Source organism: Rhipicephalus microplus, chromosome X (assembly GCF_043290135.1).
Source record: "Rhipicephalus microplus isolate Deutch F79 chromosome X, USDA_Rmic, whole genome shotgun sequence".
Classification (NCBI taxonomy): Eukaryota; Metazoa; Arthropoda; class Arachnida; order Ixodida; family Ixodidae; genus Rhipicephalus; species Rhipicephalus microplus.
In genome coordinates this window covers 468,193,941-468,217,875 of record NC_134710.1, presented here as the reverse complement: position 1 = coordinate 468,217,875, position 23,935 = coordinate 468,193,941, and the positions used below count along the sequence as shown (strand labels likewise).

Genomic DNA, 23,935 nt, shown 5'->3' with positions numbered 1-23,935 from the left:
CGTCTGGGATGGCCAGTTCGAACGTACAGGGCAGGAATCGTCCCATAGTCGCAACGTAACAGCGGCATTGCCAATGCACTGGAATCCCAGGCAGCTACCCAGGGACCAGCTGAAAACAATGTAACAGCCAGGAAAATGCAGCACCCGGGAAAGTAACAGCAGGATTCTATCTAGTATAACACAAATAAGCAAATCATGCACAGGGTAGTAAATAGTGGGTGCAATGTTTGCTTTATTTTTGCCAGTTGTCCAGCCTTCTTCTTTTGCCAGTTTTTCACTCGTATAAATACTGCAGCCATTTGACAGACAGGCACAGGAGCCACTCAACAAATATGCAGACCGGGTCGCAAATACAATATTTTTTCTATTCTAAGCACCATTCCCCTACCCACCCCTTTTTTTACACAAATGTGGGAAAAGAAATACAAACCTGAGCAGCCCTCTTTAGCAAGAAAGAGCACACAAGCAAGTCCACCCAGCGCATTTTGTTATTCTGTCGTTGAGCCAGATTTTTATTTTCATTATTTTTTCCCCAAGCTTTCAGGTTTTTTGACATCTCAGGCACCACGACATCATCTTGATTGATATGTGGGGTTTAACGTGCCTAAACCACCATATGATTATGAGAGATGCCGTAGTGGAGCACTTTAAAAATTTCGACCACCTGGGGTTCATTAACGTGCACCAAAATCTGAGCACACGGGCCTACACCATTTTTGCCTGCATCAGAAATGCAGCCGCCGCAGCCAGGATTCGATCCCGCGACCTGTGGGTCACAGCCATACTTTAGCCACTAGAACACCACGGGGGGGCACGACATCATATTCAGAAAAAAAAAAAGCATGCCAGCAAATGAATTTTTTCCTAAATATGCCATAATAGAGTCAAAGTTAAACGGTAATGACAGTGGAGCTGATGCCAGCCTCAATTTTGAGTCGTGTGGCAGCAGCACCTGGGAACACTGCTCGATGAACCTGTAGGCACGATGTCGAAGCTTTTGTTGAAAACATTTCAAGGCAATCTTACACCAGAGTTAACATCAAGTTTCAAAGCAGCAAATGTGACTTGGTCGTGATTCAAGATGGCACAATGCCTGTGCTGCAACAGCTAAACGTTGCAGCCAACAAAACTTTTAAAAGTAACTTTGGACAGAAGTACATACAGTCGGTGCACATCCTCAACCAGAACAAGATGCCGATGCGCAAGGTGCAGAAAGCGTCCCTGTCAACCATCGCAGCATGGATTTCAGATGCATGAAAGCAGATCAAAGGCGATGATGTGGCCAAGTAATTTAAGATGACTGTAACTAGAAAAGGTTTTGACAGAATGGAAGGCAACCTACTATGGCATAGCGAGATTGTTGCCTCAAGCGGTGCATCAGACTAGAGTCAGTGAGCGACGGAGTGCCAAACACAAGCAGTGGTCTCACTGTCTGCACCAATTTTTCCTTTTTAATATAAGCCAAATAAAATGGTCTATGTTTTATCTTGTTCCCCCTGTAATGTTGCTGTCAAGAAAGCAAAAAGGGCTAAGTCAATTTAAACTTTTTAAATCTAAGTAGCAACCTCCTCCATTTGGGCATCACAATCATTAAAAAAAGTGTGATTTAAATAACATAAATATGGTACGTACCCAGTGAAACAAACTGCATGAAATGCAAGCCTAAATAGCACATCACTTATCTTAGCACATGCAATGAGCAGATTGATGAGTTTGGTCTACACCAAACTGACAGTTGCTTGGCAGCTGCAAGAATCATAACAAAATTACTCTTATATTAACCAAGGGGTTGAAAATAAGTAGAATTACACCAATGTAAGAATCAGTGTTAGGGTTACGAAATATCTTGCATTGCAGTGTTACATTCAAAGCAGGATCACATACTCAACAAGCATATGTAAGTATCATCTGCCGAACAGACACAAGTGCACAGAAGAGCTAGTTTGAAACATGTACCAACATGTTTCAAACTAGCAGAAATACAAACAGTAGGCAATCTAAAATTGCCAGACTTCAGGTAAAGATGAAATCTTGAAGTGAAAAGAAATTGTCGAACTGGAAACGTTGCAGCACTAAAACATGGCTCTTCCAAGAAAATCACATTTAAGACAGCCCAGCCTCTAAACAAAAAAACTGAAGACAACTTTGTGTTTGTTAAATTATTAATTGCTGAGATTTCACATGCCAAAGCTATGATGTGACTATGCGGCACTTTGTAAGGGGGGGCCCCGGATAGTGTCCGCCACTTGAAGTTTTTTTTTTTTTTTTTTACAAGCATTGATATCACACGGTGCCTCTAGCATCTAAGTGATTGTGAAACTCAAGTGTCGTGCATACAAATGACTCATTAAACCACTCCTTGCAGCTGCTGCATAATGACATAAAGCACACTCTCAATGACATTGTCAACCCATTCACTGGGTTCATGGCAGGAAAAAGGCCTCTCTCTCGACGATTTCCAGTGGCCCCCGACTGCCTCCAAGATCGACTCACTCCACCTGCTGATCTCGCCATTTGATATTCGGTCACACTAGGCTGCACTTTCCTTCCCCTGGTGTCCATATGATGGTGTTCACAATAGAAAACAGTTCATCGATCATGGTAGTCCTTCAGCACGTTGTTAAGCTCCTTCGGATTCCACAGTCCCTGATAAGAAAGTTGGTGTGAACCACAGTGACCAGCGAATGCATTGTCCTGTAAGAAAAGAAAGAAAAGGCATATTGGACTTAGTCTACCCACTTCCCAAGGCAGCTGCAACGCCAGCCTCTGCTACAGGTTACGTGCAGCCATCGCTGCACACCTGGGCACTCACCTAGACATGCACACAAACACCGCGAAAAATGAAGACCTGTTTGGTACAAGCAACGACCCGAGTGATGTAACATGACAGCACCCAACTGTTCATTTGCAAGCCTTCTCAAATGGAGGACATCCTTTCACAGTGTACGGGCACCAAGCGGCACGAAATGCATGAGCGAAATTGAGTGACATATTGAATTCTTGGACAAGATTCTAAATGGTGTAACTATCCTATCTGGAGTGCAGCCAGTTGTGGAATAAATGGTGTCTTCAATAGTATAGCAGAGTAGAATAGGGTTTTCATATATCACAGACACCAACGCATCTGTGACCCACATGTCTTACAAGCTGCACACTTGCCTCTCGTGCCAACACTTGTTCCTTCCGCTTTTCTTTCGACAACATATTTTCCATACAAACATCCTTCATGCTGCAGGAAAGCCACAACTCCACCTGATTTGGAAAATTCATACAAAAAATGTGTAAAAAGGAATAATGAGCATAATCATGCCACTTTTTTTTCTCACTGCTAGCAGATTGCAATGAGCCAACCCGAATTCATTGTGGCACATTGTCAGCATACAATAACAAGTAGATGTACTGAATGCGATTCCCGCTGAAGGCTTCATAGAAATGCCTCAACAAATAGCGCTATCCTTGGAAATTGACATATGTTCCCCAAAGCAAGTAGAACACTGGGCTGCATGCCAGAATTTCTTCTACTGCATGATTGGTCTGCATGATTGGTGAACAAGCATTGTGCTTAAATGAGCCAAATTATAACATGCTGCCTATATGTTTTCTAATTTTCCTGACCGTACACTCACTCAGTGCAACTCATCACAGTTTAGTCAGTTCAGTTTCCTTTCCAAACATCTTCCTGCAACCTTTCTATGAACACTTGCAGATTCCTATTTGGCACAAACCAATCACGTTTCACAGAGTCTGCAAGTAATGAAGCTCAGCTTTGTGAGAGCAGAGCAGCTTTTGAAGTGACGAACCTTTCAGTCAAGTTGGACACCCACCAAGCCACACCGATCACAATTCCTGGTGAATGCGCTCACTGGCACTCATGCCTCCGTCACCAGACAGTGGCTGGAAGGCCCAGAAGGAAGATGGCAGGCCATTGACATCACGGTGGCGCTTGACAAAGGCACTGAACGATGACACACAGTTGCCCACAAAGTGGTTGGCCAGACCCAGAATGGCCAGGTCCACATGTGGCTCACTGGGCTCACGCTGCACAGCTACTGCCTGCACACATCAGGGTATCTATCAAACCTAAAAGCCAAAAAAGGACAGTTTTTTGCATGCCACCCTTGCCCTACCGAGGTTTTTGGCCAAAAATGATGCAAAAGCACATTTTCTTTTATTTTCCCATTTTGTTCTTCATCTCTTGAAACAACTAAAAACTATTGAAAGCCACTTTATTCACAAACTCTAAAAACTAAGAGAGTGCTGGGCACTCTCTTTGGGAGAGTACTTTCTTGTCCCATATTTCACTCTCTTTTTCAAAGTAAATCGCCTCTTTGTGAGGCAGAGTAGAGTGCTTTGGCCCCCAGAATGGGCCAAAGCACCCCCCCCCCCCCCTCCTCAAGAGAGTAACGTAACGCTGCCCAAAGCAGAGTAGCATAACCCCACCAAAGAGAGTAGCAGTAGACCTCACAGGAAAAAAAAGCAGAACTTGGGCAAATTGGCCTTTTTATTGTTTTTGATGGATTTCATAGCACGTACAATGCTATCATCATCATTATCAGCCTGACATGTTTACTGCAGGACAAAGGCCTCTCCCATGTTCCGCCAGTCAACTCAGTCCTGTGCTTGCTGCTGCCATTTCACACCCGCAAACTTCTTAATCTCATCTGCCCACCTAACCTTCTGTCTCCCCCTAACCTGCTTGCCTTCTCTGGGAATCCAGTTAGTTACCCTAATGCCAGCAGTTATCTTGTCTACGCACTACATGCCTGGCCCATGTCCATTTTCTCTTCTTGATGTCAACATGATATCCTTGACCCCGGTTTGTCCCCTGATCCACTCAGCTCTCTTCTTGTTTCTTAAGGTCACGCCTATCAATTTTCTTTCCATTGCTCGCTGTGTCGTGCTCAACTTAAGCTGAACCCTCTTTATAAGTCTCCAGGTTTCTGCTCCGTAGCTGAGTACCAGCAAGATGCAGCTATTATATACCTTCCTCTTGAGAAATAGTGGCAATCAACGTGTCATGATTTGAGAGTGCTTGCTAAATGTGCTCCATCCCATTCTTATTCTTCTAGTTACTTCAATTTCGTGGTTCGGCTCCACAGTTATTACCTGTCCTAAGTAGACATAGTCTTTTACAACTTCAAGTGCACTATTACGTATCTCGAAACGCTGCTCTCTTCCGACGTTGTTGTACATTACTTTCGTTTTCTGCTGATAAATTTTAAAGCCTACCTTTCTGCTCTCCTTGTCTAACTCCGTAATCATTAATTGCAAATCGTCCCCTGAGTTACTCAGCAATGCAATGTCATCCACAAAGCGCACATTATTAAGGTACTCTCTATCAACTCTTAACCCTAACTCTTCCCATTCTAGGCCTCCGAAAACTTCCTGTAAGCACGCGGTAAATAGCATTGGTGAGATTCTATCCCCCTGCCTTACACTCTTCTTGATTGGTATTCTGTTGCTTTCTTTATGAAGCACAAAGGTAGCAGTTGATCCTCTGTAGATTTTTTTCAAGATGTTTATACATGCTTCATCGACGCCCTGATTCTGCAGTGTCTGCATGACTGCTCATATTTCTACTGAATCAAATGCCTTATCGTAATCTATGAAGGCTATGTACAGTGGCTGGCTATATTCTGAGCATTTCTCTATTACCTGATTGAGTAGCCTGTTCAAAATCCTGCTTGTTCCTTCGGTTGGTTGAATTCTAATGTTGCCTTGATTCTATTAGCAATTACCTTTGTAAATAGCTTGTATACGACAAAGAGCAAGCTGATGAGCCTGTAATTCTTCAAGTTCTTGTCATCTCTTTTCTTATGTATTAAGATGATGTTAGCTGTCTTCCAAGATTCTGGTACTATTCCCATGAGGAGACACCTCGTAAACAGGGTGGCTAGTTTTTCTAACACAATCTGTGCTCCATCTTTCAGCAGATCTGATGTTACCTGATCCTCACCAGAAGCTTTGCCTCTTTTCACTCCCTCCAAGGCTTTTCAGACTTTTTATATCATTACTGGTGGGATGCCATCTGGGGTACTGCTAGTTGTTATATTAAGGGGGCAGACTGCTCTTTGGGACCAAAAAGTGACAAAAATATTCATTTTTTAAAATTGACATATTTGGTTTCTGCAAGTATTTTTCTATCTCTCTGCAAATTTTCACGCACCAAGAAGTAGTAATTTTTTTGTAATGTCATTTTAACTGTCCAGATTCTTGGTGCTGTTAACATGCAGAACCTGCAAAAAAAAAGGGGGAACCGACTTTGAGGCTTCTTTATAATTTGCCAGCCCCTTTGTCTAAAGCTCTACTACCAATTTATGAGCGCCTTCGTGAGGATTGCTAAATATGCGCACCATGATCGTTGCTTTTTGAAGAAACTGTGTGTTTTCAGTTTTTTCCATTTTTCTCAAAAAAGTAAATTTGTGACTATTCAATTTTGAGGCCTCAATATCTCTGCAGCTAGGGCAGGTACAGCAATATTTCTATTTGCAGTGGAAACCTGTATGTGTGTAGAATGCAAGTATGGGAGCAAAATTTAGAGCACATGCCTTTTTAATTAATTACTAATCAAAATTGTAACACAATTCCAACTGCTTTTGAAAATGTATAGTTCATTTTGCTGCAAAATAACCAATAAAGGTCTAAAAACAAGAACCTCTTCCATACTTTCACTCTATAGTCTTTAGTCTATGTTGGCATATCCTAAATATCCCTTCTAATTAAGCACTTTTTTTTCTATGGTGGCCTTAAACAATAGGAAGTGAACTAAAGTTATCTCAGCAACAAAGTGAGTTACAGGAAAACTAATTACATATTTGAAATCAGCAGAAAAAACTGTATAACCCTGTGCAGTTTTATCAAGATCACTGAAGAAATAAACAAAAAATGTCTAAGACCAGTCTGCCCCCTTAAGGCCACGGTGGTGCCGGCTACTGTACGGATCTCTGTAAAACTCCTCCGCTGTTTTAACTATCTTATGCACATTGGTAGTTATTTTGCCTTCCTTATCTCTTAGTGCACCCATCCGATATTTGCCTATCCCAAGTTTCCTCTTTACTGCTCTGATATTTCCTCCCTTTTTTAGAGCATGTTCAATTCTCTCCATGTTATACTTTCTTACATTGGATACCTTACACTTATTAATCAACTTCGAAAGCTCTACCAACTCTATTTTGTCTGGGCTTTCATGGTTTGACGTTTTTAGATGAAATTCTTCATCTACTGGGACAGCTTGCCAGTGCCTTGTCAGACTACCGTACCTCCAACTTCCACTGCACAATCCACAATAATGGACAGTTTTAGTATACCGGGCTTACCGGGATAACGGGGGTACGATGATGCCGGAATCGGATGTGCATGTGCAGATACGTACGTTACCCGTACCACTTACCGTACTCACAGTATTTTTCAGATTTAAAGTTACCATGGTAGCGTAAGTGTACGTAGGGTACGTGAACATGGTGGCGCTCTCGGACGCCGGCTTCGAAGGGATTTTAGCGTAGTTGTTGCAAGATTCCCCTTGTTCGCAGCAAACGACTGTTTAAAGTGGCTTCGCTTGCCTTCAGTTAGCTTCGATGACCGAGTATTATGGATAAGATGCCGTAATTTTTTAGATACCTTTTTTTTTTTCGAAGTCATCTAGGTCTCACTAAAAGATTGATGTAAACAAGTCGGCAACATAATTTTTTTTTAGTTTGGTGCGTGGTTCATATTTATTTGCTTTTATTATTAGCAAAATAAACTTGTAACAATGCTTCAAGCGGTGGCATAGGCAAACATTCTCTTTTTTTTTTTTTTTTCCTTTTCACTGTCTTTACCTTACTATTCATCTGATAGGTGGCGCCACCGTCCCAGCTGGGGCACGTACACGCTATCCCGCTAAACTATAAGACGCTGTCCCCAACTAAGGTTTGCTGCATGGTAATGCCGTTCCCTTAACCTCCGCTATCACGCCAACGATAGACGATATTTGTCTAATACTCGTCAGATTATCATTCATTGCAACAGCGCTAAGGCTGGTTTCCTCAATAAGATCCGAGTACCTGTTCTGAAGCGAGACACTGAATTCCTGTACTTTCCCTCTCAGTACTAGCTGATTGATTGGCTTCTTGCATATCAGTTTCTGTCGTTCCTTCTTCAAGTCTAGGCGAATTCGAGACCGTACCATTCTATGGTCACTGCATCATACCTTGCCAAGCACTTCCATTGATGATTGAGTGATTTGTGGGGTTTAACGTCCCAAAAGCACTATATGACTATGAGAGACGCCGTAGTGGAGTGCTCCGAAAATTTCGACCACCGGAGGTTCTTTAACGTGCACCTAAATCTGAGCACACGAGCCTGCGACATTTCCGCCTCCACCGGAAATGCAGCTGCCGCAGCCAGGATTCGATCCCGCGACCTGTGGGTCAGTAGCCGAGTACGTTAGCCACTAGACCACCGCGGCGCGGCGTCAAGCATATCCACATCCTGCACGTTGCCTTGGTGTGCACTCAGTGTGAAGTATATTTCGTTCTTGTTTTCGCCATTAGGGCTCCTCCATGTCCTCTTACGGTTCCTTCGTTTTTGGTAGAAGATATTCAAAATCCGTAAATTATTGCGTTCTGCGAATTCTACTAGCAGCTCCCCTCTGGAATTTTCTGGTATCGATGCCATAATCTCCTACTGCCTGGTCTCCAGCCAGCTCCTTCCTTACCTTCGCATTGAAGTCTCCCATCAGTATAGTATACAGAGTTTTTTTTACCTTACTTATTGCCGATTCACGTTTTCATAAAAGCTTTCAACTGACGCATCATCATGGCTGGATGTAGGCACGTAAGCCTGTAGCACCTTATATCTTGTATTTTTTATTGAGTTTAATTATAATACCTATTATATATAGTTTCAATAATGCTATTGTATTCCTCTGTGTTGCCAGCTATATTTCTGTGGATAAGGAAGCCTACACCCAGTTCTCTTCTGCCAGCCAAGCCCAGATAGTAAAGAAGCAAAGAATGCGCCCATTCTGTAGCACTGTATAGGCCTCATCTGTCCTCCTAACCTCACTGAGCCCTATTACATCCCATTTAACACCCTCCAGCTCCTCGAATAGTACAGCTAGATTTGCCTCACTAGATAAAGTTCTAGTGTTAAACGTTGCCAAGTTCAGGTTCCTATGGCGGCCTGTCTGGACCTAGAGATTCTTAGCACCCTCTGCTGCATTGCAGATCTGACTGCCGTGGTGCTCAGTTGCTTCGTAGCTGCTGGGGACTGAGGGCTGTGAGTTAATTGACGTATGCATGTAGGAGGTAGTGGCCAGATACTGCACCAGGGTGGCCAATCCTTCTCTGGTGAGACAATGCGTTACCGGCAGGGGTCACCGGTGAGGCCGCAGCCCAGACCTCTTAATGCAGTTTCATCACCACGCAGATTTTTTTTTTAAATCTTGTTGAGAATTGCGCGGCACCGGGATTCAAACCAGGGATCTTTTGCTTGAGAAGCTGATGCACTAACCACTACGCCATCACAGCACTGTAAAGATGGCTAAATACGAGCACTATGACAAAAAGAAAAAGAAAGAAAAAAATTTTTAAAATTGTGCTAGTGAGACTAGAACATGCGACTTCTAGACACATTGTACATGGCGAGCCCGACACGGTAACCACTGCACCACACTGAAAGACGGTATGTCAGTGTATAAATCTTCATGTCATAAGTGATATTTGTTATCTGTCTGCAATTTCTTGCAGATTACGTGCAGATTTAAGTGCCTCTGTGCTTTACAAAAACAGCCGGACTGTAGCTAACATGTTTATTGTGTTTGTTTTGTGCGTCGTAAAATCAGAACGTCTATCCGAAACGTTTTTTACAATAGAAAAACAGGATTAGTACGACCAATTATATTTACGGCATTTGCACTAACTCGCTAAGTGGTTAGCCACTTATGCGTACAAAATGTCGCGCTTCTAAAGAGTACTCTAAACAGTTTAGTTCCTTTTTGTTCATCCCCTTGGACATATTTTCAGTTTTTCTTGTTTGCGTTCTTCTTAACATTCTATGACTAGCCGTACTGTACGTTAGGCTTACAACAGCATTCCTTATGTGCGATGGTCGTAGCGAAAACCACGAATATTAATATAAGGAGAACGTCACAGTCATTTGCGTTGAGTTTCGATAGCGATCGATTGAATAAGGTAGTATTCACTTATTTCACTGCACACATCCGAAGCTAAAAACGCGGATATTAAGAGTTCCAAGTGCCTTCCAGTGCACTGACATTCACTGGCGCGGGCTGGAAAGGCTGTTCTTATTGTTAATTGACTCCAACGCCTCAACAAACAAATGCAGTACATTTTACTGCACATATGTGTGGTTACTAGGTAGTGCTAATCACTCGCATTGTGCCAGCGCATCTAAATATAATCAAGACCAGGAGTATAACCACGTTTTACGCTCTCAAAGCGAGGTAGAGTATAAAGCTGTTCCACTGACTCATCTCATACAGAGTGAAAATGTGTTTCACTCTATCTGATGTTTTGCAAGAGTAGAAGAACACTCTGAAGAGTAACTTGGCATGTTTATTCTTGCGATACCCTCCGCAGTATTTAGAGTGCATGATACAAGCAATACTTCATTGACAAAATATGCAAAGGATTTCCTTTACTGCACTGCAACCTGAAAAGTGCCTTAATGTCTGCAGTCTTCAGTGTAGTATTTAGGTCTATGAAATTTTAAAAATAAAATGCAAAGACAAGCAAGTCCGTAAAACAAGACACCTTGGATGTGTTGCTGTGTGGTTTTGTCTACATCTATAGGATTCAACCGTCCATGCGTCAGGATGTAAATAATTGATAGATTGGGCATGAGCTGGGCTTCCGCCTTGTGCTGCGCTCTAACCAAAAGAACTGTACCATTGTTTATTTGAACAGCTTGTAAATGACACATTTACAGAAGGGCAGAAAAATTCAGCAAAATAGAAAAACACTGCTGAACAGCAATCCATGCCTACTGAGCCAATTACATGCAGACGTAAGTATAGGATTCCAAACACCAGAACCTCTCATGTTGCTTGTGTTTTGACAGTGAGAGAGGAATTACGACATTATCAACAAAAGACAGCTAGAACAACGTCTTCACTTTTTTTCAGTGAGCACCAGAGTCAATAAAAATATTCAGTATCATAAATGTGGGAGCCCCTGCAATGACACTGTGGTAAATGTACTCTGCTTACCAATACCTTGCCTAGGCACTCCTTATGTTCATTCACAAAATGATAACGGAAAGATCTGTTTCGAAGCACACTGCATTACATTTAAAGCTAGAACAGAGATCTATGTTTAATAACATCATGTAACTATGTTTTTGGCTTACAGGTGAATTTATATGTGAACGGTGAATTCAATATTCAAAGCAAATAGTGATTTTGGTGGAATAATTTCCAATAGATTCGAATAGTGTATATATATCACATATTATGAAGAAAAATGGGTGTATTTGTTATGACCAAACTAACCTGCACAACAATTTTTAAAAACTAAAACAAGGCATGTGCAAATGCTTTTTTTTTGCATGAAAGAAAGTGTAAGCAACTTTGAATAGTAGCAGGTTTTACTCTCAGTGGAATGCTATTGACATGAACTTACTTACAGCGCAACACCAGAAAAAATACAGGACAGGGAAGGAGTAAGACAGAAAGAAAAGACGGCGCTGTTTTACTCCTTCCCTGTCCTGTATTTTTTCTGGTGTTGCGCTGTAAGTAAGTTCACGATGGATCCTAACCAACTGGCCCAACTTACCATCTTAATGCTATTGACAGTCTGTAAAATATGTTACATTTTAAACTTTGCTATGAGCATGTAAGTTGGTATAATGAGCTTTTGAACTGAAAAAATCAGTCGATGTCAGGGTCATATCTTTCATATTCCTTGAAGTGAGGCTTTGTAGCAGTGCACATTTCTTTTTATTATATGTTTTCACTCCTCAGCACTATTTTACTGGAGTGAAACTACATTTACAAGAAGTTACCTGCAAGTTAATATACACTTGGATTATTGCTTTCACCGCGTAGCACACCTTTACTTCAGTGAAACCACCTTTAAATACATTGCATGCGGACTAATATGGATCCATTCGTACGTTCAAATTTGAAATTTTCAGTAATTTAAATTCGATTCGAATTGAATCGGAATACAGCAATATTCCTTCGAATATTCAAAGTATTCAAATAATTGTGCAGGCCTAGTGACACTACAGAATTTTTTTTTACTCCATAGAGATCGTGAAATTGTCCGAAAAATCGGGCAGTTTCTAAAAAACGAATTCATGCATTTTTTCTTTACTACAAGCGGTGAAGCTGTAGAATCGCCACATCTATGTTTCTAATAGGCCTTAAGGCCTGCAAGCACACTTAGCAGTCATTTTGGTGCTCACACAGGTGTTTATGATTACTGTAGTTACTCACATAGTTCACACCTAATCCACGCACTCCTAATATTTAGCCAGCTTCCTTGCTTCTTTTTTTTAATATTTAATGGTATATTTTCCAATCCCCGACCCACCCGAGCCACCTCACCACCGCATGCGCAAAGATACTTAACGTTATATGCTTCAAACGGGCGCGCCTCCAGCTAAGCAAGCGAGCACAATCATGCATAAATGGGCTGTGAATGCAAAGGTATTTCTTCTGAGGACTTCCCCAACAACAATCTCTAAAATACCGTACTCGAACACCCAAACCAGTTCGCAGGTTGTCGGAACTGCTAAAGCATTTTCCTTCCACTACTTCCCCATCTCTTGCACCCTGAGAACACAAGCGCACAATATCTGCACCAGAGGCATGCAAGGGCCTGCCGTGCCTACTGTTCCCCTCGTTCTCAGTGTCCGTGCTTCAAGACACACTTGGTTGAACTCGAAAATTTATCTTTCCCTAACAGCCAGTCGCGTTTTTACTGTTCCCATGAAATGGGCTACAATTATTATATGTTAAAGAAGTCCAATTACCTCCAGCCACAATCTTGGAGAAAGACACGACGTTTCGAGACCGGCTTGGTCCCTTCCCCAGCAGTGACTGTAAAGGCCTGACCACACGCAGTCATTGCAGCGCGTCAGTGCGGGGCCAGTCTCTCCATATGGACAGGGCATGAAGCACCGTCAAAAAGCCCTGCGCTGACGCCCTGCAATGACTGTATGTGGTCAAGCGTTTACAGTCACCGCTGGGGAAAGGACCAAGCCGGTCTCGAAACGTCGTGTCTTTCTCCAAGATTGTGGCTGGAGGTAATTCAACTTCCTTAATTCTTCCACCCAGCCAGACAGACTTCTGTCAAAATGTTTACATTTAAATAAGTATATATGTGATGAAATTCAAGCTCACTGTTATAAAGTATGCCGAAGAAAATAGAAACCGTGCCGCCACTAAGCACTTTGGCGTGACGTTCTTGAATGTGTGAGGTTCAGTACAGGAAAAAACAGAAGAGTACACGTTTGCCGTTGAAGTTTCCTGCCACAGAAGAAAACCTTTTCCATTAGTGCAAAAGCTTACGTCTTCCGGCATTGTCGTGTCGTGGGACCTGGTTTCTTCCAGCATTGTCGAGAAAAGCTTCAACAAAACGGCGCATTCAAACACGCTCGCCAAAACATGTGGACGATGCGCTTTGGGAGGGCACTGACAGCGGCCACGACGATGATTCCCAAGCAGACCTCTTGACCAGTGATTTCGACTACACTGCGCAAAACCGGATCTGCCTGGTTAAAGCACGTTCTGATTCTGTTAAATAAACAAGTGAACTTTCTTTGTGCTCCATTTTTTTCTCATGTATAATCGGGCCCGTTAGGACCATATACTATTACACATTAAGGAGCTTTAAAATAGCATACCTCAAGCTTTGCATTAGTGTTTGCTGCCACTGTCCATGCGTCGTATACTATCCTTTTGCGGGCTCCCGTTAAGTGACAAAAATAGCGGGCGACCACGACAAACGCAAGCATAGTGTACACTATTATAAAACTGCCTATTATTTCAGATGAGTTTGTGAAATCTCTATATGATTTGTGCATGCCTTTTCGGAGCCCCAAAATCGCTAAAGAAAAAGTGTACAAGTTATGTGAGCAAATAAAGTACGTTAGGCACCTGTTGGCAACCTCCACATAACTTCATACTAACTGACGACTGCCAATTTTCATCTCATTATAAATGCCATCAACACCAACAAAGCACAGAATTATGGCCATGGCACGGAACACAAAGGCTTAGGATGACTTGTCCAGATTTCACCAGTGCGTGTGCATGTGTATTAGTGTTGAATATTGTGCAAAATCTGTGCCACTTCTTTGAAACACAGCATTTCTGCCGTATATAGCCAATCATTTCTAGTGTGCAGCACATAGCTTTAAGCTCATGCCATCACTGCTAGGATGCTTGCTTCATTATACAGTCGACTCCCAATAAGTCGAAGTCACTTAATTGGAATTTCCAGTTCATTAGAAGTCAACAAGTGGCCTCATCAATTTTGCATGCATGCCTATAGAAAAAAATGCTCAGTAATTCAAAGTTAAAAGTCTGTAACTTTGGTTGATTAGAAGTTATATTTCAGTTGAGAGCCTTGAGGCGACCGTAACATTTCAATAAAATTAAAAATTTTTCACTGCCAAGACAGCTGTCCAACCGCGCTGTTGTCGCCACCGCCACTGCCCGCAGTGCCACGGTTCATGAAGGGGTCATCTTGTTTAGTCAATACAGCGGCATCCCATTGATCACATTGGCAAACTAGGTCTTTCGTTGTGACGTGTCGAGTGCTTCATTCTCACGCTGGGTTGATGCCTGGTTGAAGTTGGTTAAAGTCTGGTTGATGTCAGGTTGAACAGCGAGACTGGATGCTGGCGGAAAAGAACGCTTAAACACACACACGGGGCTGTGTGTGTGTTTATGTGTTCTTCTCCATCCGTGTCCTGTTGAGCTGTTCTAATATAACGTGATAAACCACAGCTAGCCCGCCAATGCACTGTGGGTTGATTCTGCACATGTTTCCACAGCTGATTTTGAGCATTGTGGTGGAGACGTTTCATAATGGCAACTCTTGGCCCCTATCGAACGCTTGACCTGGCAACGAAAATCGAAAATCTTGAAAGAACTTGACCAGAGAGGCACCCCCATGCAAGAAATCGCACGAAAGTATGGTATTAGGCCTATCAAGTGCAAACAGGAGATCTCCACGATGATAGTTTTGGGGCCCTTCTTAGTGACGTCCATTTAGAAAAATTCGTTGCCGTGGACAGCAACATGGATACATGCAGTCCACTAATGAACTGAAAAATTGTGCAAATGGTCCGGCTAGTGAACAACGACATAAAAACAAACGGCCACCGAGGACTATACCGATGTTGCTGCCGGTCTTGCACAGTGGTTTTCTAGTTTTGTTGAAGAAGACAATATTGAAGAAGCACATTAGGAAGTGTAGTGCTTAAAAAACTTGCTAGCAGCAGCCAGGTTTTACAAGAGAAGATAACAGACTTTTTTCATAAAGAACTGTCAGGTTTGAAGCAACTAAAGTGCAGAATTCTGTGCATTTTGTTTAATTGGAAGCTAGTTTAATTTGATGTTTCTTGCGGTTTTCGTGAACCTCCTATTAACGAATGTCGACTGTACACCTAAGTTTGCCATGGTAGTATTCGTCTAGGCCACTCCATTACCAAACGCACATTGACACAGGGATGGTGAGCAGCTTCAATTCCAGAAAAAACAAATCTGTGGGGCACACGTAGCAGTTTCATTCAAAGAGGTAGCAGTGAACGGCGGTGCAGTGAGTTTGAGTTTTTGCCTATTAAAAGCAAAATGTACGCTTACAACCACACAAGGCCGCAAGTACTACCAAGCAGTTAGCTGAAGACGCTTATCGTTACAGGGTTGTTGGTGCTAAGATCATGCTGACCCATTGCCACCAGCCACTATTCCAGTGCTTATCTAAAAGAATCACCACACTTGCACCGTGAACGTAGTCTTTTCAAATTCTCAATAGATTTATTGCATGACACTTTTGCATTACAGCAACCTGACTTTTGAGTCTGCTACACCCGTCAATAGATTGACTCAGGCCTGCGAGAGTGACACGCAACAGTGATGGCTTCAATTATTACTGTTTTGGACCTGAAACAAGATCATTATGTTTGAAAAATTGAACCCCAGACAATTGCAGCACCCAAAATATCAGACTATAATAAGAATAATTGTTGGGGTTTTACTTCCCAAACGCCAAGATATAATTACGAGACATACAGTACTGGAGGGCTCTGAAAGTTTCGACCAGCTGGAGTTGTTTAACGTGTACTTAAATCAAAGCACATGGGCCTTAGCATTTTCAGCTCCATCACAAATGGGACCACCACGACCAAGATTCGATTCAGCGATGTGCGGGTCAACATAAACACTAGACTACCCATGACGGACCCACAATATCGGATATTCTTATGCACAAATTCTATGGGGCTCGTGCCGTGCTGTGAAAGCGTCTGAATTTTCAAGCATGCCTGAAACATCGGCTGTTCACTGCATAACTAAATTTCATTGAGGCATGAGTGTACAGTGCAAACTTAGCAATAATGAATTCAAGAATAAACAAGACTAAAATTTTCCTCACATAAGAACCTTGCTGTCCAAAAGAGATAGTACAGACAGGTAGTATGCTGCAAAATGAAATTTACTATTGAAATTCTTCTAGCCTGCATAGACAAGCATTGCTCAAAGCTATCCAGAGCGGCATTGCTGACGACAGCACAAAGTGTGCCATTCTGAATCCATTCTGAATCACACTCGTGAGCCTTGCCTCTGTAAGCCCCATCATAGGATTTTTGACTGACTCACCTGCAGAGGCTCAAGAGCCTGGTTTAGCCGGTCAAGCATAGCGTCACTGTCTGTGGCCACAAAAACGGAGCGTGCTCGCAGAGCTCGGACAACACGCACCACCTGTCGCAAGAGAAACGAGTGTTTTGTCCAGCGAGTGACACTGCGCTCATTCCAAACACGGCATCTGAAATAATGAGGACACATGTGTATGCACCAAGCCCTCTTCCGTCCCATTTCATAACCCTTGGTATCCATTTTACTGCTCTAATTGATCAGCAAGATACCCCCTCACCTAAATTAGTCTATAGTGACCACATGCCTTCTGAAACAAGTAAAGCTAGTTACAACCTCAAGAGATCACGTGCGTTACATAAACAGGGATACTCCTCCTTTTTCAATTTACTTTACACAAAGCGCTTTATTGTTTAAGTTAGGATGAAGAATGATGATTAAGTACTATCACGTTTTCATATCACTTCTGAGCTCAGCTTTTTAGACATCATACCATCAATTTTTTAATTATTTATTCACAAGTGCTTCGTTAAATCACAGTCAAAATAAATGAAATGTCACTGGATTATACAGATTTCACAGATTTCAAAGAGTGCAACAAGAATAAGTTTATTTAATAATATCTGGGGCTTTACATCCCAAAGTTAAGAGATGATTATGAGAGACGCCGTTGTCGAGAGCTCCGGAAACCTCAACCCTCTGGTGTTTTTTAACCTGCACTGACATCGCATAGTATACACGAGCCTCTACCAATTCGCCTCCATTGAAATGTCACCGCCACGGCCGGCATCGAACCCGCCACCTTCAGGTCAGCAGCCGAGCACCGTAGCTACTCTTCCGTCGAGGTGGACAAGAGCAATTTCATGGCTCTAGCTTTTCTAGAACAACAGTATAAAGTTTCAAAACTCTCATGTGAAGACTGAGAAACAGCAATTTTCATATTTCACCCTTTCAAAAAATAGAGGCTCTTAAGGTAGCGTTTGGCACCCTACTGCACTCCGTGAACACTCAGCTTTTCATCAAGACAAAAATTACGAAACTTGGTAATAAGGGCTGCAGCACGAGCACGAAGGTGCTAGAAGAAACAGACGAAAGGCGAGGCAAGAAAAGCAAAGAGGACAACACGAGCTTTCGTCTATTTCTTCTAGCACCTTCGTGCTCGCGCTGCAGCCCTTATTACCATAAATTCAAATGAAACTTGGGTTTGCCTAAGCAGAGCAAAGCTTCCCCAAAGATTCTAGGGTTATGGAAAAAAGAAACGGGGTAACACCTAATATTGCTCATGAAATACTATAGGGCGATATGGCTAAACAATGATCTAGAATTTCATTATTTTCGTTTATTTTATCCTCACAGCACATAAAAGCGTTACTATACCTGCAAAATTCATGGATTCTGAATCCGGGAAATTTCAGCAACAAGGATAAGAGGGGTCACACCGATTTATTTTCCCCCTCCTTCTCTTTTCATTAACACCGAGAAAAAAACATGGCGAAAAAAATGGGAGGCGGGGGCGTAAACATTGGCGTTGTGGTCTTATAATGGCTTGGTGTGGCCAACCTCACGAGTGTAGGGTTTCCAAACCACAACAAAAACTGTTAGTCTCAAAGGCGGTGTGCAAACATTCGCACCTCCCGAAATTTCACGTCATCAAAACAACTAGGAAAATATATTTCAGTCAAAAGAACTCGCGTATGTCTCCCCAACACACACGTAAACAGATTGGACGGCGCAGCCAGCTGCCGGGAAACCACGGGTCGAAGCTTCACTTGAAGACAACTGAATGCCAAAGTATAGCGAAGTACATAGCTCGACAGAAATTTTACTAGATTCTTTGGACAGGAACACCAAAACATTCCTAGTCTTTACTACGTCTTTAGTGCCTTTAATATACCACTGTGTTAGCTGGATGCCCTAAGCTAGTAGTCGCTATTGATGATTGTGAGCCGTGACCGTGGTTCCACACGGAGCGGTTGCGAAAAACAATAGTTTAGCTTCGTTTTCAATCCACATGCACTGGTTCTGCACGTGCCCTCGAAACCAAGTCTTTTTTTTTTTTTTCTATCTACGGCTGCATTTGTCGCAGTTTTGTCCACAGCATTTGTGGAAAGCAATGTCCCTTTGACTGGTCGAGCATTAGGCGCGCATGCACTTTCGAAGTTCTGCCAAACACGTCGTTGCCACACATGGTCGTGTCAAGAGCCACAGTGGTTTCGTTCACAGCGGTTGTGGCAAACTACAACCACAGTTCTGACAGTGTGTGCGCTCGCTGGTGCATCTTTTCGATGCTTCGAGCACGCTGCTCTTAACCTTTCAACGACTTCAGTACTATAGTTCATACGACCAGCCACCACGATGGAACGTGCTCAGCGCATCCGAATTTCGGCCTTCGAAGCATAGTGAAATTTGGCTGGGGAACTTCACAAATTCACATCTGCTGGTTGTAGTGCACGTTTAAGATGAACGCCTCTTAAATTCATTTACAATAAAGTGTGATGGGTTCACAAAAAGTCTGGATCCAATTGGGCTGCTTTTTTTTCAATGCGGCCAAATAACACACAGAAATTTTGATTTGCGGGAGATTTTCCTAACAACTGTACAAACGTAACAACTGGTCCAAATTCGGTGGTCATCCGAAAAATCCGGTATGCGTTACAGAGGGAAGTGGGTTATGCAAAAACAAATGCAAACAATACAATATATAAATACAATAAATAAATGAATATACAATTTTAAACAAACTACGCCATTATAGGCTGAAGACTAGGCTTGTGCCTAGTCGAATGCCTCAAATATTCGAACGAATAGTATAGTATTTGAATTCACTTCAATTCAAATTTAAGTTATCGAATAATTGGAAGTATTCTGTATGAACGAATAGATCTACATTAGTCCCCATGTAACTGCCTTTAAGAGTGGTTTCACTGCAGTGTAGTGTCAAACTGTGAAAGCACCTCTCAAAAAAAATCTGCCGTGAAGCTCCACTTCAAATTTAAAGAGGCCCTGCCATAGGTAGGCATTTTGAAAGACTACTCACTCACACTCACTCACCACAAGTTTTTCAGCCTTCACCCTCACTCACGTTCACACTCACGTCTACTCCCACTCATAGGCCCTCACGTTCATACTCACGCCTACTCACACTCACTCCTACTCACTCACGTTCCTACTCACTCCTTCTCACACTCAAACTACTCACTCACGTTCATACTCACTCCTACTCACACTCATGAGTACTCACTCACGTTCATACTCACTCCTGCTCACACTCATGAGTACTCACTCACATTCAAACTCACTTCTACTCACACTGAAAGTACTCATTCGCGTTCATACTCACTCTTACTCATACTCATAAGTACTCACTCACGTTCATACTCACTTATACTCACGCTTAGAGTACTCACTCACATTCATACTCACTCCTACTCACACTCATGAGTACTCACTCACGTTCAAACTTACGCAAACTCACACTCTAGCCCCTCACTCACGTTCATACTCACGACTACTCACACTGATGAGTACTCACTCATTTCATACTCACGACTACTCACACTTGTGAGTACTCACTCACGTTCATACTCACGCCTACACACACTTATTGTTCTTGGTTCACGTTCATACTCACGACTACTCACACTCTTAGAGAAACACGAACTGCTGGGCGAGTTGGTAATTCATTTTAACTGAAGTGCGTGAAAAATTGAAGTACGAAAGAAAGACACCTCAAGACAGCGCGCCGTGTCTAGGTGTCTCCTTTTTGTACTTCAATTTTTCGTGCACCTCAATTCAAACTCATAGTTACTCCTCACCTTCATACTCACGACTGCTACTCCTCACCTCCATACTCACGACTGCTAAAGATCCTAGGCCCTCACTCACCTCCGCACTCGCATAAGAATTCACCTTCATACTTACGCTTACCCATACTCAGGCGCACTCACTCAGGTACTTTTACATTCACATATTCATCATCATCACAGCAGGACAAAGGCCTCTCCCCTGTTCCGCCAGTCAACTCGGTCCTTTGCTTGCTGTTGCCACTTCATACCCGCAAACTTCCTAATCTCACCTTCCCACCAAACTTTGTCTCCCCTTTTCCCGCTTTTCTTCTCTTGGAATCTACAAAATGACCGGCAAAAAACGAAAGTAATGAACAAAAACCTCGAAAGAAAACAGCGCTTTGAGATAGGTGGCAGTGTACTTGAAGTTGGAAAAGGTATATGCGTCTACTTAGGACAGGAAGTACCTGCGGAGCCGAGCCACGAGACTGAAGTAACTAGAAGAATAAGAGTGGGGTGGAGAAGATTCGGCAAGCATTCTCAGCTCATGGCTGGTAGATTGTCACTATCCCCTCAAGACGAAGGTATATAACAGCTGCATCTTGCCGGTACTTACCTACTGAGCAGAAACCTGGAGGCTTACAAAGAGGGTTCAGCTTAAACTGAGGATGACGCAGAGAGCCATGGAAAAGAAAATAGTAGCTGTAACCTTAAGAGTCAAAAGAGAGCAGAGTGGACGAGGGAACACACTGGGGTTAAGGATATCATAGTGAAAATCAAGAAGAAGAAATGGACATGGGCCGGGCATGTAGCGCGTAGACAGGATACTAACTGGTCATTAAGCATAACTCACCGGATTTCCAGAGAAAGAAAACGGGTCAGGGGGAGACAGTAAGTTAGGTGGGCAGATGAGATTAGGAAGTTCGTGGGTATATAATGGCAGCAGCAAGCACAGGACCGAGTTGAGTGGCGGATCATGGGAGAGGCCTTTGTCCTGCAGTGTACGTTGTCAGGCCGATGATGAATATTAACATTGAGGTAGCGTTACGTGTATCCAGGTTACTCAAGAAACAATCGAGTTGAACAATTGCACTTTCTTTATGGATCGGTAGGCTCCACAAACAGGCAATGACTCAGCGCAATTATGATGCACCTGCACATTCATTTGTGTGCGATGACGCATAGAAGCTGAGACATCGTTTAGAATCTCAGTAATGTGTTACAAGCACTCAAAACGCGCTTTCGTAGGCTACGACGCACGCGCGTGAAATAGAGACACTCTCAACAGCTTCAGTATACTACACCGCCCCCGCTATGTTTACCCGCCAGAACCCAAGACGTTGCCATGCCATCTGGCTCGGCCGCTTCATTCGTTCCACTGCCCCTAGCCTCTTCTGACTGCACTATCGGGGCAGACGGGCACCGGGGCCTTGCCGCCACGTCGGCGCCGCGACCACCCCGGCCGCCCGGCCACTGGTAGGTGTTCTGTGGCCCGACGTGACCATCGAGACGGCGCCTCCCCTCTCTGCCTCGCCTTCAGATGGAATGCATTGCGTGCAGCAGTTTTGCATTCGAGAAATTGTGCGCATCTTCGGAGATGTTTTCCTTCCTCTGTGGGTCGCGCTCACGCGGAGACTTCGTTGGCTCCGTGCCGGCACTGACGATTGCAGGGGGCCTTATTTATGGATCTTCGGATGCGGTTAACGTTCATTGGCAGTGTGCATACACAGGGTTATCGTGGACAGCCGAATGAAACGGTAATTACAGAGTTGCGTTATGTGTGTTTTTGTACTAGCCCGCGTTATGTGAACGACAGAGTAAATTATCAAGGGTGATTGGGCGCTTATTGCACATTGTCCGCACGGTTGAAGGCATAATAAGCCACTTTTACATGCGGTTTTGTCTAACCTTTAATAAATTTTGCGTCAATAATCATGGTGCAGCATGCGTCCACTCGCGCAAACGTGGAAAAAATATAGACCGTGTGGAGAACAGATCGACGTACTAAATAAATATAATGATTTTATTATTATAGGTGATATAGCTCCAGGTGAAAACTTAGTAGGGCATAGTAAGTATGTGGGAAATTGAATAAAATGAACATGCCTAGCAGGGAAAGTAAAGAACTTTGATTATGCAATTATGCAATAATGGCGGTGCGTGGTGCCAGGGCCGCCGCCATGCACGTTATTACCCTCGATTGTGGTTGATGTTTTGGGGGTTTGTCTGCATCTGTGGTGACTTTCTGCTTAGTAATGGACTTTGCTAAGGCACGTGCAGCAGTGACGGGCTAGTGTAGATTGTCGCTATCGGTGATGACACGTGCATGGGCTGTGCTGTATTCTTGACGTGACATTATCCAGGTTTTATCGGTCTACCGTTGTATAAACAGCGTGTGTGATCGCAAATAAAACATTAGTTGCAAGTTAGCGCTGTGTGTGTGTGCATCTCTCCTTTGTGTGTGTCCTTGTCGTGGTGCGCTATACCAGTGAAAATGATTAGTAATGGAACAGAGTGAGTGAACGTGGATCGTGCATGGTATGCACAGTGATTCTATAGCGTACATAAAGTGATGATATCCGAAGGGCTCTAAAGCGTGATGAGGGAGGGGGTGGCAGAATGGCGGAACGAAAGGCATATATTGCTAAAACAGATAAATTCACTTTTAACAAGGGAGCTGTTTTAAGGTTGTAGTAAGTCCGCGTTGTGTACGCCATGGTCTGCTGTCTGGTAACTTGCGCGGGGAAAGCCACAAAGAGCCGTTCGCCCTGTCAACCAGGCACTACACTTTCCTTGGTTGGAAAACACGGCAGAGGAAGAAAAACGGTTGGTAAGGAGCCTCAACAAGCCTCCTTTGTTATCCAAAACAAGCCCATATAAACGTGTCCTGCAAATTTGTTACCAGTTGGCATGTTCCAAAACTACAATTTTCAGGTTGTGTGTCACCCGGTATATGAGTCATGCCTCACGACAATACATAGTTACTTGCAATGTCTGTTTGTTGTTTTGTTTTGTCTTTTTATTGTGTCTAAATAAAGTTCCTAGAGTAAAATATTTTTAAAACTATTGCTACAGTTTCAATTTTTCGCCAAATTGTTACGTCCTGTTCTACACACTTCATTCTTCATGGCTGCTTTCAGTGAGTAGGAAACACAACAGATCAAGTCACAAGTCTAACGCCTCCAGCGATCACCACGTTATCATTTATCCATGATGGCCATAAATAAATGGAAACTTCATGCAGATTTCTGCCATGTCTTGTGCAGCATTTGACACGTACATCGCAGTCGCACTTTATAGTTGGCTATGCTGACACACGTGTATA

General features: G+C 43.0%; 1 protein-coding gene across 4 annotated transcripts in view; it reads right to left on the bottom strand.

Moving 5' to 3' along the window:
* Positions 1–212: 212 nt before the first annotated feature.
* O-fut1 (O-fucosyltransferase 1) overlaps positions 213–23,935 on the bottom strand; it is a 113,425-nt gene continuing 89,702 nt past the window's right edge. For 3 of the 4 annotated variants that reach the window (XM_075880768.1, XM_075880770.1, XM_075880769.1), the window contains 3 exons: positions 16,832–16,933; positions 3,801–4,053; positions 213–2,694 (listed from right to left, as the gene is read on the bottom strand). In XM_075880768.1, coding sequence (XP_075736883.1) covers positions 3,838–4,053; positions 16,832–16,933 — 318 coding nt within the window. In that variant the 3' untranslated portion in view covers positions 213–2,694; positions 3,801–3,837. Of the gene's footprint in view, positions 2,695–3,800; positions 4,054–15,966; positions 16,118–16,831; positions 16,934–23,935 lie in introns of those variants that run through there. The other variant, XM_075880771.1, reaches the window with a different exon arrangement.